Source organism: Hypomesus transpacificus, chromosome 26 (assembly GCF_021917145.1).
Source record: "Hypomesus transpacificus isolate Combined female chromosome 26, fHypTra1, whole genome shotgun sequence".
Taxonomy (NCBI): Eukaryota; Metazoa; Chordata; class Actinopteri; order Osmeriformes; family Osmeridae; genus Hypomesus; species Hypomesus transpacificus.
The window spans coordinates 6,727,601-6,745,282 of NC_061085.1; the positions used below are offsets into that span (position 1 = coordinate 6,727,601).

Genomic DNA, 17,682 nt, shown 5'->3' on the forward strand with positions numbered 1-17,682 from the left:
AATTTGCTTCCTTCTTTTGAAGACAGCACCTTACCGCACAAGTCATTGGTTACATTTTTATTTCCTATTTACAGTAGATTTGTTATAAATATAATACGTCATTTCCAGAAAAGCAGTTGAGTAAATACATACATTTAAATAACAGCTTGATCACAAGGTGGGCGGGGGGGGTGAGGGTCCAATGAATTTTGTTGGGGTGGGATTTCAATTTATTTTTTGTTGTAGAAAATGTAATGCGTACACGTGGGTTGGACACAGTCTCAAGGGACAGACCGATAGGACAGACTGGACAGACAATTGGGCGGGCAGTATCTAGGAGCTGTAAGTCGAAGCCTTTCACGACATAGTGGTCAACAGTCACCGTCAAAAGTCACTTCAAAGAGTTCAGGAGGAAGTGAGGCTCAACAGGACAAGGGGGGGACCCCCCCCCCTCCCCTCCCACCGGCGTAGTTGAGGTGACACCACGGCTGCAGCCTCGCCGAGGCAGAGGAACGCCGCTGCGCTCCAGGTCATCCAGGAAGTAAACATGCTGCGCCGATTTCCGTGGCGACAACGAAACAACCTTTGAATTGAATTCCGACGCTCGAGGAAGTCAAAAGAAAGAAATCTCGGTGGGGAAGCTGAGGCCACCGTGGGGGTGGGTGGGGGGGAGGGGGCGGGTTGAGCCAGTGTGTTCCAACGTGTCTCGTCACACTCCTCCATTTCACAGATTTGGTTCCAGTAAAGGAGGTCTCCTTTGTTAGGGGGCGGGTGACATATTCATGTCAGGTAGAGTTCCATCCACACAAAGCTTTTCTGCTGCTGAGACATCAGGTCCATCTGCTGCCTCCTGCTAACGCTCGGAACCTCAGCCGATGCAGGCTTCATTTCAAAACAGACCATCTCGTTAAATATACTTAAGAAATGTTATTAAGAAATACAAAACAACTGCTTTCCTTTGTCCAGTATTGAGTATTATTCGGGGATAGGAGGGGCAGGGCGTCAAGTTTCCAAGTGGGCCTGTGGGTCTTTTAGTGGGTGTGGCTCTCACCGCGCCTTGCTGATGATTGGTCGGGGTACTTGTGGAGGGGGGGGAGGAGCCTAGGTGCTCTTGATGCTGATTGGTTGAGTTATTCGTGGAGGGGGAGGAGCTTAGGTGCTGTTGATTATGATGAGGGCGGGGGGAGCCGTCTGCTGGCTGGTCTCGCACACGGATGCCTGATCGGCCAGCTTGGCGAAGACGCGGGGCGTGCCCAGGTTGTAGACGCCCGCGTGGAGGAAGCAAGCTCGCAGGGACACGCGCATCACTTCCTGTGCCTTCAGCTGCAGCTTGTATTGAGTCTGGCCCAGCCACGTGAAGGACCCGTGAACCTCAAAGGACTCTGGACTGAAAGAAGAAGATGAGAAGATTACAGGAAGACCTGAGAGAGACAACATCAAAACCCCTCTAAGGGCTACAACGGGATAAAGTCAGGGTCGAGGACCTGTTAGCTACAATCATCCTCAAAATTCCCCATAATAGCAAAACAAGTGCAAATTCACAATGGCTGCAAGCCTCGTAGCTTGGGTAGGAAGGCGGGTAGACGCACCTGGTCAGTTTGTTTCGCAGGTCTATGAAGACTTCAACTTGGGCCAGCGAGCAGTTGGACAGGGTCAGAGTCACTGGCACCATACAGAGGCTAAAAGGTGAGAGAGAGAGAGAAAGGGAAAGAGAGAGAGCGAGAGAGGCGCCAGAAATTACACATGCAGCCCGATGGAGGCACAGCAAGGTTAATGGTCACCTGTCGTCTTTTAATGTCTTCATCCTGACGATCCCACAAGACAGAAATAACGGTCCACATTTGATCTAATTGCCATTTGCATCAAATTAAGGAGCGCTGAGAGAAATCACTGGGTCGTCAGAGGGGGGCAGCTGAAAACCAGAAAGTGGCATTTGGAGTCAGGCAACCCACTGAGATGCGTCAGACGAAATCCCTTTGAGAGTAAAAAAATGAAACAACAGAGAGAATTCAGCGCTGCTCTAAAACCCATTAAAACCCGTCTTTGTATGACTGTGCTTCCATATGGAGGATGTTTCCTAGTCCTAGACCCTGGCCAGCTGGAAGGGCCTCGCAGAGGAGAAGGAGGCAGGCTGCAGGGGTTGAAGTATCCAGAGTACAGCTGCTTCGACAGGGCAGCCAGGGGCTATTCCAGCCCCACAGGCCCCACTACGGATGCTTCCGTGCCCAGAGGGAGCCGAAGGGAAGGGACTCTGGTCGCTGGTGCACTGGAAGGCGGTGGTCCTTTCTTCACACATCAGCCTGAACTCCCCTTGATCCGACAGTCTTCCTTCAGGGCACCATGGTCCACTCCTGCTTGTGGGATTATGCTGTGTGTCATGTGTGTGTGTGTGTGTGTGTGCAGTAGTGCTCAGGGCAGTGGGTTTGAGGATGTGGGAGAGCTGTGTGCCTGTGTAGGGGTGTGTGTGTGTTACCTTTTCTGTATGAACGGGTGGCTGTAGCTCTCAGGGTAGTGCAGGTTGGTTTTGATGAGGTGGGAGAGCTGCTCCATAGAGGGTCGGGTCATGGGGGGAGGCAGCTCTGGTTTGAACTTGAGCAGCACCATCTCCTGAGCTTCCTGTGGCACAACCAGCAGAGCACACGTGACCTGACTGAGGGGGACCAATCAGAGAGAAGAATGCCATGTCCACGCCTTCAACTGATGCCCTACCATGCTGTGTGTGTATGTGTATACCAGAGGCTCTCTGTAAAATGGCGAAAAATCTATTGTTAGGTGGAAACTCCACACCACAGAAAAGTTGTAGAAAAGGTATATTTAAAAGGAGGGGGCGGGGGGGAACAGTAATGAGTGTGTCAGCTGTTTTCTACCACTGAGACAGTTTCCCTCCGTTGGCACACTTTCGTTTACAGAGTCTGGCTAGACGAGGGTAGACTCCCATTCAGTGAACAGACGAGTGTAAGAAAGGGTAGGGAGTCATCGATTTAAAAATATAGTCTCTATGGTGAGACTTTTTTTTTCCCACCTTTCAAAGCACCTCCCACACTATACGACACGCTTTGAACACGTGCGGCTAGAGGCCAGAGAGAGGCGCGGTGAGCCAGCGTGCGGAGCCGTGGAAAAGGGATCGGCTGAGACGAGACAAGTCCTGAACCGCATCCCCATGAATGAGCTCAGGACACTGTTGCTATGCAACCACAGGAAGTTGTGTGTGTGTGTGATGAGGTGTGGGCTTGTCCAGAAATAGGTGGCGGACACTCGTAGGCTGGCCTCCTGGTGGAGGAGGAGGAGGGGGGGGGCAGACATCACGTTCCTTCTCCACCGGTCGGGCGGAAGCTATTTTTAGAGCCACGTGAGGACTTGAGAGATACTGAAAATAGGCAGTTGGGGGGAAAAAACGACAGCTTTTGTCTCCACCATTACCACCCGAAACCACACACGGAGAAGCCACATGGAGAAGTAAACTTGAGCGCTAAAAAACACCCACCCACACCCACTGCATGAACGGCTCTTAGGAATGCCTTCAGAATGGCTTTGTATCAGTGGAGCAAGTCAGTGCGGTAGCCTCTTAGAGAGCATTCTTTGTGCGTGTGTGTGTGTGTGTGTGTGTGTGGGGGGGGGGGGGGGGGGAGTGCGCTGCTGTGACAACAGTGAATGGATGAAGAGACGCGTAGCATCTATCCAACAACGTGCTCCTCTCGGGAAAGGTAAAGCTCAATTAGTTATAGGGGGGGGGGGGGGGGAAGTGTCTCTCCCCCTCCCTCCCTCCCCTCACTCCCTCCCTCTTCCGGGGCACGTGAGACCACGCGTGCACGCTCTTAATGGTTTGTTCCACCAAACTGCAGTGCATCCATTTTCATTAAGAGCCTCAACTTGAATCTACAGGGAATGTGACTTTGGAAACGGTTAGGTTGGCGGTCTGCGACTGGCGGTGAGATCAAAAAATCAATCATTAAAAAGGCAGAGAGAGAGAGATCTGGAGTGGGTGCCAGGGGTGGAGCTCTGCTGTGGATGTGTGGGGTGGTCCTGAGGACAAATGGAAAAACAACAGGCTTGCTGAGCGACTGGTCAAGGAACTCGGGAGCACTGCTTGGTTCAGGAGGGACTCTGACAGGGCCAAGTCACCGGGACACCGGTGGCACCCTCCAACGACTGTGTGTTTGGCAGCCAGCCAGTGAAACACTTATCCTGGGGGCCTGAGGCTGGCCGGCCTTCGCTGGGTGGATCTGGAGGGAGGAGCCGTTTCTCGGGGTTTCTAATTGGTTATCAGAGGATCGGGGGGAGGGAGGAGGCCTGCCGGGCCACTCAGTATGAACGTCCTCTCCTCCGCAGTGTGGGAGGTCGATACTGCTGACGAGGCGTGTTGCTGGTCTACGGGGCGTGCGCTCGCAGGAGGCGCGATTCGAACGAGGAGGGGGCCGCGCCGTCCCCCCGGTGAACAGGATGTGTCTGTGTGTGTGTGTGTGTGTACCTCTTTTTGGGTCAGGGAGCAGGCCTCTCTGCCGATGGTCTGCAGAGCCACATGGAGCTGTCCCTCCAGGATCCGCTGCTTGTTGTCCTCGACGACAAAGGCCTGTGACCACAGTGGGATGGTCGTCACATGTCAACGCACAAGACATACGCCGGTCTAGAAGCAACATGAGGCGAAGGGGGTGGGTGGGGGGGCTGCACCTTCCAGAGGACGATGATGTCGAGGTCGACCTCGCTGCACTTCCTGACGATGGCGGCGGTGTCGTCTGGGACCGCCCCCTGGCTCCTGGAGTGGGAGAACGACCCCCCCGGCGCCGGCGCCGCCCCCCGCCACGACTCCGAGGGCTGACATCGACGGAAGAAGAAGTCGGCGCAGGGCGTGGTGGAACTGATGATCTGGAGAGAGGGAGAGACAGAGAGAGAGAGACAGAGAGAGAGACAGAGTGAGAGGGACAGAGAGAGACAGAGAGAGGGACAGAGAGAGAGAGACAGAAAGACAGAGAGAGGGACAGAGAGATAGACAGACAGACAGAGAGAGAGACAGGCAGAGAGACAGAGTGAGAGAGAGACAGAGAGAGAGAGACAGAGAGTGAGAGACAGAGAGAGACAGAGAGTGAGAGAGAGTGAGAGACAGAGAGGAAGTCAGTAGGGAAAAGGGCAGAGGCGCTAGGAGTGATTCCACAGAAAGGCATCCCGCACTAATAAAATGCAGCATATAGAATATAAATATGGCACTCGTTGTACGTGTCAAATACCTGTTCATTTCCAAGGGTGAGGTCTGCGAAGGTGTACCTCCCCGCAGCACTGGCAGCCGCTAACGAGGCCGACATGGGAAACCAAAGTTATTGGCGAGTTCAGCAGCATGCCTGTGAAGGGATCTAATGGAAACAGCTCTGCAACTGACATTGCACTGGCATTGCTTTACCTGGCTGGGGTTTGCATCGCATCGCTCGGAAGCACAGCTTGGTCCTCTCCCGGCTCGTGAGCTTGCAGTCTGAAAGGGAAGAAAGGACGGAGGGAGAAAGAGATGAGAAAGAAGGACGTGTCCTCGAAGCTCCTTCCACAGCAGCAGAGTCAACAAGAGAACGCCGGCACGCACACAGTATTCATCGGAGAGCCTCAGACAGATTGCTTCTTCACAATCAACAAGAGGAGATTTGTTGGGGGGAAAAAAACGAATCGCGGAAAAGCCTCGCAAGTATCTCGGCGAGACGCACAGAGAGAGAGAGAGGCACGGGGGCAAACCATTTGCAATTGACGGGGAAATGACCGGGAAACAATGCGATAAAGGTTGGTTTTGAACACATTCTCCTAGGGCCGGCCCTAGGGTTTTGGGGGCCCTAAACAAAAACAGTGTATCAATATTCGACCCGTTTCTGTTGCCGTTGGGGGGAGGGCGGTCGGATTCTCCCTTGTGACAATTAACGCTAGTCAATTGAGTTCAGAGAAGGATATAGGTAGAGAGAGAGAGGTAGAGAGAGAGAGGTAGAGAGAGAGAGAGGTAGAGAGAGAGAGGTAGAGAGAGAGGTAGAGAGAGAGAGAGGTAGAGAGAGAGAGGTAGAGAGAGAGAGGTAGAGAGAGAGAGAGGTAGAGAGAGAGAGAGGTAGAGAGAGAGAGAGAGGTAGAGAGAGAGGTAGAGAGAGAGAGGTAGAGAGAGAGGTAGAGAGAGAGAGGTAGAGAGAGAGAGGTAGAGAGAGAGAGAGGTAGAGAGAGAGAGGTAGAGAGAGAGAGGTAGAGAGAGAGAGGTAGAGAGAGAGAGGTAGAGAGAGAGAGAGGTAGAGAGAGAGAGAGGTAGAGAGAGAGAGGTAGAGAGAGAGAGGTAGAGAGAGAGAGAGGTAGAGAGAGAGAGAGGTAGAGAGAGAGAGAGGTAGAGAGAGAGGTAGAGAGAGAGAGGTAGAGAGAGAGGTAGAGAGAAAGAGGTAGAGAGAGAGAGGTAGAGAGAGAGAGAGAGAGAGAGGTAGAGAGAGAGAGGTAGAGCGAGAGAGAGGTAGAGAGAGAGAGGTAGAGAGAGAGAGGTAGAGAGAGAGAGAGGTAGAGAGAGAGAGGTAGAGAGAGAGAGGGAGAGCGGAGGAGAACGAGTGATTGATTGACAGTATGGACAGAAGAGGGGAGGTATCGACAGGATGAGGGAAGGTGTGGAACATCGATCGGCCCTGCCGAGGCGCTAATTAGCGCGTTAGCGGCCAGCGCGGGGCCATGCCTGACCCACCATCCATACACATCACTGGGAAAATCACTACGGCGACCCCGATGAGTCATGTTCATTGGACCGTCTTCTAAGTCCACAGCCCCCCCCCCCCCCCCCCCCTGCCCCCACTGTTCTGAGAACGTTCACCTTTAATCAGCACTGGGCATGTGTGAGCGAGGTGAATGGTAATCACATGTAAGGCAAACGTACGTGTTGTGAGACTGTGTGTGTGTGTGGGGGGGGGTGTTTGCGCATGTCTGTCTCTACGTAATGGTCACTGACACTGAAAGTATGACACTGTTTCCATATGACACTTTCCTCCCCCCCACCCTCCAATCTTTCATCCACTATACAGCTCACTCAAAACCGACAGTTTCCATAGAGATAACTCATTGCTTGGCAGAGCTGCATAAAATAATGGCTTGATTAAGAAACAGAAATGATGAGAGAAAGAGAAACATCGGGGGGGAGGAGGGGGAGAGAGAGAGGGGGGAAGAGAGAGGAAGAGAAAGAGATAAAGACAGAGAGGGGGGGGGAAGAGGGGAAGAGAGAGAGGGGGGGTGGGAAGAAGAGAGAACACGAGCGAGAGAGAAGCAAACAGGCAATCCTGAGAGGAGAGAGGGTCATATACAGCGGAGACGTCAACCACTGAAGGCTGCCGTGGTCTTCCTCAGACGCGCACACACACACACACACCTTTATCCTCCGCCATGTTGATGCACTTGTGCAGGCGCCAGTGTTTGCTGCTGCTGGACACCTGGGCTATGTGGAACTCGCGCACGCCCGCCTCATTCTGCAGAGGACGAGAGAAGGGAGGAAGAGAGGGGGGGGGGGGTCACCATCGAGAGTTCGGCATTACAACATCGGCACGTGAATGCCACCCACGTGAATGCCCCCCGCGGACGAGTGTTCGTCGAGCGACGCGGGCCTTGTTACACACACACACTGCGAGCATGCGCTTCCCCTGCGGAGGACGCGTTTCCAGAACATTCCAGCTCTGAGGGAAGAGCTCCTCAAAGTAAAGAGAGCTGGCGCACGCGCGTGTGCATGCGTCTGGGCGAGGGGCTGACCGTGTTGATGTTTTCCACGTCGACGAAGACCAGCATGTCGCCGTTCCGGCCCTCCGCCCCCCCCTCCTCCTCCTTCTCCTCCACCTCCTCCTCGGGCAGAGTGTTGCTGCGGCAGGCCGTGGCCCGCACGGCCAGCGAGCGGCTGGCGCAGATGAACACCGTGTGACGCAGACGCGGTGGCTGCAGGGGGGGGAGAAAAAGTTGTGGGTGGATAGGTGTGGGGGAGTGAGACATGATTATGAATACATATATACAGAGGGATTCAGCGTGATGCGTTCCTCTTTGCATGTGGAACCTGCAGATTGGGGGCAAGCTGTGGGCTCGCCTGTAATTGAAACGACAGCATGTGTATAAAAAAAAGGAAAAAAGGAAATGTTCAAAGAGCCTGATCACCTTTCCCGTGACCGAGCAATCATTTGTCGTTTCAAAGGGAATAAACCACTTTGGTAGGGAGGGGATTAAGTGTCTAAAACGTGCTCTGATTGGATCTTGGAATAGTAGTAGGAGGAAGACATGGCCGTATTTTTTCTTAAAGATAACTTTGACATTTACAGCTAGCCAACACCTGTATAGATGTTTACCCCGGGCAAACATAGCTGGATCTATTTTGGGAAAAAACACTTCTTATTCCCAGTGAAGCACAGGCTGAATTCCCGCGCTCTTTTCCACGTGCGACACGTGTCTCGTGCTCCTCGCTACGCACCTGATCTTGCCGCCCTTCTCGGCGCTCTCGTAGTAGAACAGGAAGTTGATCTCGTGGACCCCTTCCTGGTCGGGCCCTCGGAGCCACAGGGGCAGCTGGGTGGACTCTCCCGGCCTCAGCACGCCCTCGGGGAGAGGGATGTCGGCCACGCCCGCCGCCGGCCCAAAGTCGGCCGCCGACACCAGCGACGGCGCCGCCGCGCCCGGCCGGGCCCCGGCGGGCGTGGCCAGGGTCCTGTAGGCGGAGCAGTTCTCCGAGGCGGCGGGGCTGACGGGGGTGAGGGGCGTGGCGGCGCCGCCGCCGAAGGTGAAGAAGTCCGGGTGCGTGGAGGCCACCCGCAGGCCGCGCAGGGCCACGCGGCTCACGTTGCAGAACTCCACGTACGCCTTCCGGATCTCCCCGCAGAGCAGCGCGGTGGGGAACTGGAGGAAGAACACCTGAGAGAGAGGGGATGTTTTGAGGCACGAGGAACTACAATTCGAATACAGACTGAGATAGATAGAGAGATCTATACTGCCCTGTTCTATCTAAATGGTAATAGCTATATCTGCATAATGTAACATTCCATCGGAGGAAATGATGAAATCTTTGCGAAAGGAAATCAAGGAGTCTATCCTGACCATCACAGTTATGACGGGGGGGGGGGCGGGGTTCTGTCTGGGGTGTGTAGAGCGGGGGCATTCAGTACCTCCAGCAGGGGCATGGGGGGGGTTATGGTGGGGTCGAGTCGGCGGTCAGGCCCGTGGCAGACAGAGGTCTTCTCCTCTTTGGTGTGGTTTAACCGCGGCCCCTGAATCTGCAGGTCCTGTCGACCTCGGACCAGCAACCCTTCACCTGTGGCCCCGGGAGAAGAGCTCAGTGACTTAGAAGACAACAGTTACACACGCTGAATAAGCAGGCCCAGAAGGGGGGGGGAAGACTGTACCAGTCTAGACTGAACTAAATAAGCCGTCGACGACGAGAAAGAATCCGCTCTGGGTACCTTCGCTCTGTGATCCCGCCACGCTATTGGCTGGCTCTCCAGTGGACGGGGAGGAGGCCAGGTTGTAGGCCACGCCCAGGATGTGAAGCTGGCCAGTCAGGTGAGGCAGCAGCCTGAGACGAGCCTACAGGAACAAGATCAGAGGACGTGAAGTCGGGAAGACAGTTGAGAAGAGAGGTGCGGAAATAAGGCCAAGAGAGACATTGAGCAGAGAAAGAGATAGAGAGACAGACAGAGAGAGAGAGAAACAGAGGCAGAGCGAGAGAGCGCGAGAGAAAACCAGCAGATTACCAGCTTGGTCTCCTCTGGACTCATGCTAAACTCCAGGATGACCTCGGTGGCGATGACGTCCTCCTTCTGCGCCATCTGGGACAAGGAGGATCAAGCAAAAAAGGGGACTTAGGGAACCTCCAACCAGCAGGGGGTCGGGTGGAGTACCAGGCCTGGCCACCAGAGGGCAGCGGCGGGCTCTTACCCCAGGACGGAGGGCCTCCTCCTCGTTGCTGACGGGCTCGCCGTCCACGCCGTCGCCCGGCCCAGAGAAGTCTTTCGGAGTGAACTCCCAGAGGAGAGACAGGTCCGACAGCTCCAGGGGAACCTTGAGAGGGTTCCGGAACGCCACCTCCACTATAATGGGCTCTGAGACACAAGAGAATGATGACAGTTGAGAATTATGACAGTTGAGAATCTGTGGGTGTTTTTATATATATATATAAATAGGACAAACAGGAATTTACCCTCAACAACAGCGAGCGGGAAACGTAGGTTGTCTGTCTGGTTGTTCAGGCAACACTGGGTGGGGTGAAACGTTCCCGGGACAACGCCCCGGTTGGCGGCGGCAACCACCTGCTCCTCCAGGTCCCGCCACATGGCGGCCAGGTCCCGGTCGTACTCTTGGTCCAGGGACACGTGGGTGGCAGCCTGCTTCTCTCCTGAGGAACACGTCATCAACGTTCACACACACATCTTCCTTGCTGCTATTCTGTGGTGATGGAAAACCCCTTTGGATGTTTGCGGGCTCAATGTAAATGCTAAATGACAACGCTTGCTCGAACAAACGTATTTAAGAATGGAGAAGTGAGGGATTCTGTTTTCTAGGCTGTTTTTATGTTAAACAAGGCTCTCGCATATCAGCCCAGGGACGATAAGTGCTTTTTTTTTTTTTTCCCTGGGAGAGTAATTTGTAAATGTAATTTATTCAGCCGGTTCATCGCGGGCTGCTTGCTGAGGTTAAACTCTTTGGATCTTCACTTCAAGTTCCCTCTCTAAACGATGACGCACTTTCACAGTTTCCCGAGCTGTGCAAAACACAGGAGCCGCAAGGCCTGCTCAAAGTCGCACCCTGACACCGAAACATGTGTGTGTGTGAGACTGTGTGTGTGTGAGACTGTGTGTGTGTGTAAGACTGTGTGTGTGTGTCTGTGTGTGTGTGTAAGACTGTGTGTGTGTGTGCGTCTGTCTGTGTGTGTGTGTCTGTGTGTGCGCGTGCGAGGCTCACCCTCGGCGAGGCGGCGCTCGTGTCCGAAGTAGACGCGCGTGGCTGAGCTGTGGATGCAGGGCAGAGGCAGCTGGGGGAGAGAGCCTTGGGAAGACGCCGTCACGTTCTGGAGCCCACAGGGGAGAGAGCAGAAACACTGTGAGGTAACCTCTTCAATCTCCCAACACGCACACACACACAAACACACACACACGCACACTCACACTCAAAAACGATCAGACGGATCCATTCAAAATCATCAAATAGTTATTCAGCACAGGCTCAGTTGACGGCTAATTCCTAAATGTGCAGACGCTGTGAAGGATTACTGAATTGTAAAACCGAACCCCCTTTAATGGGGGTGTCAAAGAGAAAAAGAAAACAAATAAATAAAGCAATTCTGTGACGCACGCAAGTTCCGAGGTACTCATCTAAATTCAGAGCCTAACTATAGCTGATGGGAGATTCTGGCTATGCTGAATGAGTGAGCATTTGTATATCTGGTAATGTTCTTGCTTCGAGTGATGGACTGTTGTCGTGCCTGTGAAAAATCCCCTTGAAACCGAGGGAGATAGCAGGTGATGTCACACTCTTAAAATAAGAAAGGCTGCCCTTAACAAGGGCGCCGTTCTGACAAACCCTGCAATTTTGGTACCTTTCCAACGGTCGATTTTTCTGAACGAAAAGAAAAAACAAACGCGCAAACAAGGGCCATTTCATCTTCCATTCTAAATCCACTTTCCCAGCTGCGTCTGTGTTTAAACCAACACTGAGTGCCTCTTGACAGAAGACAACCTTTAGAGTGCGGTTTGGAGTAGTTACATCACTCGACCTAATCATCATGTCCCCCCCCGTGTCATTGAGGCTAATGGACCAATCGAAAGACCCAGTTATATTATTCAGCATTGTCTGGACTCTCTCCACGGATGAGTCAGCAGCTACTTAAGTTAAGGGGACAAAGACTACTCTTATAATACTATTATTCTTGTAATACTATTATTTTTGTATTTTATTTGTAATTTTCTTTAAACATGCCCCAAAGTTTGGCCCCAAAGCTTGGCCCCAAAGCTTGGCCCCAAAGCTTGGCCCCAAAGTTTGGCCTGAGTGTTCCCTGCTCGCGTGCTGCTGCGTTCTCGTGTCGCCGGTCGCTGGCTGACCTTGTAGACGTACAGGTACTCCCGGAGGAAGGCCCCCTGCTGAACGCCGCTCTGCTGGCTGTCGTTGGTGAGGATGTGGCGGAAGGCCACCACGGCGCTGTCGAGCTGGCGCAGGGTGAAGGACTGCCGGCCGATGGTGAAGTTGATGTGGTCCTCGGCCAGGGACCAGCCCTTGCCCTTGTACACCTGCATGGCCTGGGGAGTAGCAGCGCAGCGCGTGCCTCTTCTGAGCCAGGGAGGGGGGGGGGGGGGGGGGACGACGACACACATAGTGGGCAGGAGAGGTGGTGAGGAGAGAAGAAAATGATTGGGCGTTTCCATTTATATATATATATGTGTGTGTGTGTGTGTCTGTGTGCGTGTTGACATAGTTGGCAAAAAAGCGAGCATTTCAACAGCCGTAAGAGAGGAAAGCGCTCGACAGCCTACGTTAACTCTGTCCAGCCGGCAGAGGTTTAAGTGGAACCGCAAGGATTCCAGCACTCCCATCCCAACCCAGTCCTTCAGACAGAGAATAACTATGCTACAGTTAGCACTCATCTCCTTCTCAGCCCCGCTCTCCAGCGTTCCACATTCGTCCCGCTCTCCCGAAGACCATACCAGCCGTTCAATGAACACGCACGGCCTCTGGTACTGTGGCCAACCTTCGGTCTGGTTTCACCCCAGTCTCCCAGCCAGGTCCTCTCACCTGGCCAGCCTTGCTGAAGCGGTGTCCGGCCAGGATCATGTGGAAGGCAAAACTTGCGCACCATGGGGTTCCGCATGTTGATGAAGCAGTGGGCGCCTGCTCCAATAGGAGAGCGCTGCGCAGGTCGGAGTCCTGGGATTGGACGGGCCACAGACACACACGCACACAACGCAGACACAGTTAGTGGGGAGTGGAAGGCCGTGTTGGAGGATGGAGAGAGAGAGAGAGAGAGAGAGAGAGAGGGGGGAAGCGAGGGAGGGAGAGAGAGAGAGAGCGGGGGAGAGAGAGGGAGGAGAGAGATCGGGGGGAGAGAGAGAGAGAGAGAGAGAGGAGAGAGAGAGAGAGAGAGAGAGAGAGAGAGGGGGACAGAGAGAGAGGGGGAGAGAGGGGAGAGAGGAAAGCGGGGGGAGAGAAAGGGAGAGAGAGAGAGCGGGGGGAGAGAGAGAGCGGGGGAGAGAGAGAGAGAGAGGGGGGAGAGAACGGGGGGAGCGAGGGGAGAGAGAGAGCGGGGGAGAGAGAGGGAGAGAGAGAGAGAGAGAGAGAGGAGAGAGAGAGAGAGAGAGAGAGAGAGAGAGAGAGAGAGAGAGAGAGAGAGGGGGAGCGAGGGGAGAGAGAGAGAGAGAGCGGGGGGAGAGAGAGAGAGAGAGGGCGGCCCCCGGGCTATGCTCACCTCGCTGGTCATCTTGATGAGGAGGGTGGCTGCGTCAGAGTACTTGGCCTGGCTCTTGAGGACCTCGGCGCTGAGGAGAGCGCAGCGCTCCGCTAGCAGCATGTTTCTAGGTGGGGAGGGAGGGGGGGGGGGGTTACACTGTGTCCACACACCCACTCGTATTGGCACATTCTATTTAGGGGGCAGTGTGTACGTGTGTGTGTGCCTCAGTGTTCCATACTTGCACACGTCTTTGTAGGTCTGTATGGCCGTGTCCATGTAGTGCGCTGGGTACGGTCGGGGAGCCCCCGGCTGCAGGAAGGCCGACACCGCCGCCATTTCCTGCCCAGACAGGAAGGCAGTGGAGGGGAGACGGAGAGAGAGAGCGACAGAGAGAGAGAGAGAGGGGGGGGGGGGGGGGGGGGGGGAGAGAACAGGAGGGTTAGGTGATGGCCTGAAAGGAGAATCCATCTCTCTTCCAGCCAGATGAGCGTGGTTAATGAGGCGGAGGCCACAGCAGACAGAATGATCACGGGCGGTTGGCCGGCCGTCCTTCACCTGACCGCCCACCAGATTTGTCCGTTTTTTTTCGGGGGTTTCTTCATATTCTGACCGACCCAGAAAGTCCATGAGGCATGTTCTGCTCGCTAATGCAGCAGCAGGAGGGGCGTGAGGAACAGACGAGACTCGGAGGGCCGAGGGAAAGAAGAGCGAGAGAGAGAGAGGGGAGCGAAATAAAAAGGCCGGCAAAAGAGAGAGAAACAGTGTGCATCCGTGTGCCTGCGTGCGCGAGTGTGTGTGAGTCAGTGTATCTGTGTGTGTGTGTCTCTCACCAGAGCCCCTGCAGCGTAGAGCATGGCCTGGTCAGACAGGAAGTCCTTCTTGGCAGTGTGGTAGCAGCTGTAGGCCAGCTCGTAGTGCTGAACCAGGAAGCACAGGTCGGCCATCTTCCTGATCTGCAGCTCTGGGGCTTCTGCCGGATAGCTGGGGGGCATCACAAAAGGGGCATCACACTCTCGTGGTGGTGGGGGAGGGGACAGAGGAGGGGGGAGACTGGGTATGTGTGTGTGTGTGTGTGTGGAGGGGGGGGGAGGCGGTGTTGTATATGTGAGTGTGGCGCTTGTCGTGGACTTACAGCAGGCCGGAGGTGTTTCTTGAGTTCGCTGATGCTCTTCTCCGGCGCCTTCCCCGAGGCCGAACCACTTCTTCGTGGCCGAGAACAGGGGAGCGACTCAAGCCCTTCCTCGACACCAGCTACAGGGGGACGAGCAAGACGGCGGCTGCGGTCGGAGGGGGGGGGGGGGGGGAAGGAGGAATCGTTGTGAGCGGGGGAGACGACGACGGGACAAGGCGTCAAAAGGATTCCAGCGAAACCCAGCGCTGGGTTGGGGGGGGGCGCGCGTGCGTACCTGGTCGTTCAGCTGCCTGATGTTCTTCTCTACGTGGGGCAGGAGGCCTCTGGAGGGTGAACTCCTGGACGAACTGTCGGATGCGGGTCGTGGTCGTTGAGCGTGAGGCAGGCTCCGTGGCTCGTGCCCGGCCCCGTGGCGGGGGGCGGCTTCCTGGGCTCGGAGGTCGCGACCTTGAGGGCGTCCAGGCTCCCGGGGGTCGCTGGGGGCGTCCAGCTGGAGGGGGTGGCTGTGGTCCAGGCTGTTGGAGACTGAAAGAAAACACACAACCGCCGTCAGTGGAGTCTGCTTCCGGAGAGATCTGGGGGGGAGAAGCTGGTGGGGGTGTGGTGGGGGACGCTGGTTTAAGGTCTCAACCGACCTTTGTGGCCTGTGTCATGGCCGTCGTCTTCTGCGGAGCTGACGTTGTTCTCTACGGGGGAGTTGGTCGCCACGGCAGTCGGGGCGGGGTCCTCGTAGAGGTCCTACCAACACACACACACACACAGGGTTATACATTGAAGAACTTGAAGCATGGATTTAGACAGTATTTTTCAAAAGATCACTGTTATATAAGCAGAATAAATTGCTGTATAATTGAATTAGTGAGCAACAAGCAACACAAGCTGCCATTTCTTACAGAAGACTATTCAACTATGGATTCCCGTAAATACAGCTATGGAAGACCTTGCCTAAAATTACAAACAAGACAGCATTTTTGACTTTTTTTGGGGTCGCATTTCAATACACAAACTTTCCAAGACTCTCTCCCACCCCTGAGAGGAGCGAAAACATCATCCGGGGAGAGCGTCTCCCGAGGCGTGCAGAGAGGGGGGGGGGGGGGGTCCTCACCTGGCTGAGCAGGCTGCTCTTGTGGAGGTACTGGCTCCAGGGGTCGGGGGATCTGCTCATCTGCCCCCGCCGTGGCCCTGCGGGAGTTCACCTTGAGCAGGTAGCAGCCTGTGGGGCCGTACCTCTGCTTCATGTCCTCGTACACCGAGTCCGCCCTGTGGGGGGGGGGGGGGCACAAGGAGGGAATGGGGGTGGGCACGGGATGAGAGTCGATGAAATTTCACCACGGCGTTGCGACGAGCACAGCAGTTGCGGTCTGACTGAACTGAAAACCAGATCCAGGCTGGCCTGCGCTACACAGGCGGTGGATGGCCCCCTAACATCCCTCCAGTTTCTCCCAATGACGGTTCTATACAGGGGTACTGGACAAAAACAGAAAGGTCCACGGGGCAAGTTATACGTCCATTCATTAGCTTGTGATCTTAGCTAATGGTAAGATAGGAGTCCGAGTTATAAAATAATGAGGAAGAAAAACAAACAAACATGAAAACTGAAGAGAATCCATAACAGCCCTCGGGTGAGAGTCAACTCCTTGCTCGTTACCGTGCAGAATGTTGGACCACGAGAACTTTAAGTCCACAGGTGACCCACTCGCGTGCACAAGAGTTAGTGGAGGTAAACAAATCAAGGGCAGAGAAGGAGGTTCGAGGGGAGGACATCCCTGTTGCTCAGTTATCTGGATGTGTGTGTGTGTGGATGGCTGTGTGTGTGGATGGCTGTGTGTGTGGATGGCTGTGTGTGTGTCTGTGTGGGGGGGGGGGGGGGTTGGAAGGTGTGTGTGTTTGGGGTGTGTGGAAGGTGTGTGTGGAAAGGTGTGTGTGTGCGTGGAAGGGTGACCCCGGCAGACGCCGGGGGGGGGGGGGGGGGGCGTACCCTCTGTTCGTCTCCCTCGCTCATGTCGTGCAGCAGCACGTAGTATTTGAGGGTGTTGGGGATGAACCATTTGGGGGTTGGTGTACTCCCCGCTGTGTTGGACCCTGTGCTGCTCCTGGGACAGCTTGAGGAACTGCTCCACCGGCACGGCTTCGCTGGACGACACCACCAGGAGACCTGCAGGGGGCGCCGGTCAAGGACTCCCAAGCCGAACACACACACAAACACAGAGAGACTGGCCGATAGGGAGGTCGTGAAAGTGTTCAGGTCACGGCGGGGAAGGATACAGGCGAGGTAGTGGTTGAGGAACTCATGGTCGGTAGGCGGGCATGGACTGGAGGAAGCTCTCCCGGTAGGCCTCGAACCAGGGCGTGGTCGCTGGAGAGAAAGGGGGAGAGGAAACGCCGAAGCGAGACGGCGAGCTATTAGTCGGAGCTGGGGAGGATGGGGGGGACCTAGACACTATCAGCAACACGTTGGGATCATAGCCGCGGGGACCGGAGAAAGGGGTTGATTGTTATGAGAGGATACTCTTGGGAGGGAGAAGAAGGGAGAGAAAAAAAAGCATGGACAAATTACTGATTTCCATGATGGCAGATTATTTTGTTCTTTTGTTGTTTCCAACACTCTTGTTGCGCGGCATGCCCTTGTGATCACCGCCATTTCGAATTAGCATATAAAACAACCGCGGAAAATAGACACGGTTGCCATGACAAAAAAAATTGCAAAAAGGAGGAAACTGTTCATCACAGTGTGACATCTGTAGAGTAATCTGCCTGTTTCTGGATAACGCATTCGAAATGAAGGACGAGCTTTTAAAAGCTTTGAAGAATACAAAACAATCCTGGAATAGTGTAATCGTCATCAAGCCACCCTAGTTCAGCCTTTGACTCTGTTCCAGAAGAATACACGTCTCGGGGGGGGGGGGGGGGGGGGGGGGGGGGCTAGGGGGTGGAGGGGTGATCTGGAGGTCCAACTGTTTGGCTGGAGCATCCGATACTGGAGATGTGGTGCTGCTATCTCAGGGAGTTCTGAGAAAGGCTGCGGGTCGCAAGGCCTCCTCCCCCCCGCGCCCCTCTGCTGATTGCACGCTTGCCAGGCAGACGCACAGACAGATCACAGCAGGTGTGTTTAGGGCCCCCAATCGATGGCAGAGCGCCAACAGAGCTGAGAGCGTCTCGCTCCGCGGCGAGGCCTTCGGAACGAAAA

At 54.8% G+C, this 17,682-nt stretch overlaps 1 protein-coding gene across 1 annotated transcript in view; it reads right to left on the reverse strand.

Annotated features, from left to right (window-relative positions):
• Positions 1-42: 42 nt before the first annotated feature.
• The window catches only part of trappc8 (trafficking protein particle complex subunit 8), a 23,685-nt gene continuing 6,045 nt past the window's right edge, over positions 43-17,682 (reverse strand). Inside the window, 40 exon segments of the mRNA XM_047049388.1 lie at positions 43-1,366; positions 1,569-1,658; positions 2,453-2,595; positions 4,448-4,549; positions 4,648-4,842; positions 5,202-5,260; positions 5,372-5,440; positions 7,331-7,427; positions 7,705-7,877; positions 7,880-7,884; positions 8,408-8,844; positions 9,096-9,241; positions 9,390-9,513; positions 9,681-9,755; positions 9,865-10,028; positions 10,127-10,321; positions 10,888-10,993; positions 12,024-12,221; positions 12,223-12,249; positions 12,712-12,762; positions 12,764-12,807; positions 12,810-12,843; positions 13,382-13,487; positions 13,602-13,702; positions 14,194-14,344; positions 14,496-14,512; positions 14,514-14,552; positions 14,554-14,583; positions 14,585-14,614; positions 14,770-14,820; positions 14,822-14,854; positions 14,856-14,969; positions 14,971-15,020; positions 15,131-15,233; positions 15,601-15,648; positions 15,650-15,754; positions 16,474-16,551; positions 16,553-16,650; positions 16,761-16,794; positions 16,796-16,851. Coding sequence (XP_046905344.1) covers positions 1,132-1,366; positions 1,569-1,658; positions 2,453-2,595; positions 4,448-4,549; positions 4,648-4,842; positions 5,202-5,260; positions 5,372-5,440; positions 7,331-7,427; positions 7,705-7,877; positions 7,880-7,884; positions 8,408-8,844; positions 9,096-9,241; positions 9,390-9,513; positions 9,681-9,755; positions 9,865-10,028; positions 10,127-10,321; positions 10,888-10,993; positions 12,024-12,221; positions 12,223-12,249; positions 12,712-12,762; positions 12,764-12,807; positions 12,810-12,843; positions 13,382-13,487; positions 13,602-13,702; positions 14,194-14,344; positions 14,496-14,512; positions 14,514-14,552; positions 14,554-14,583; positions 14,585-14,614; positions 14,770-14,820; positions 14,822-14,854; positions 14,856-14,969; positions 14,971-15,020; positions 15,131-15,233; positions 15,601-15,648; positions 15,650-15,754; positions 16,474-16,551; positions 16,553-16,650; positions 16,761-16,794; positions 16,796-16,851 — 4,013 coding nt within the window. The 3' untranslated portion in view covers positions 43-1,131.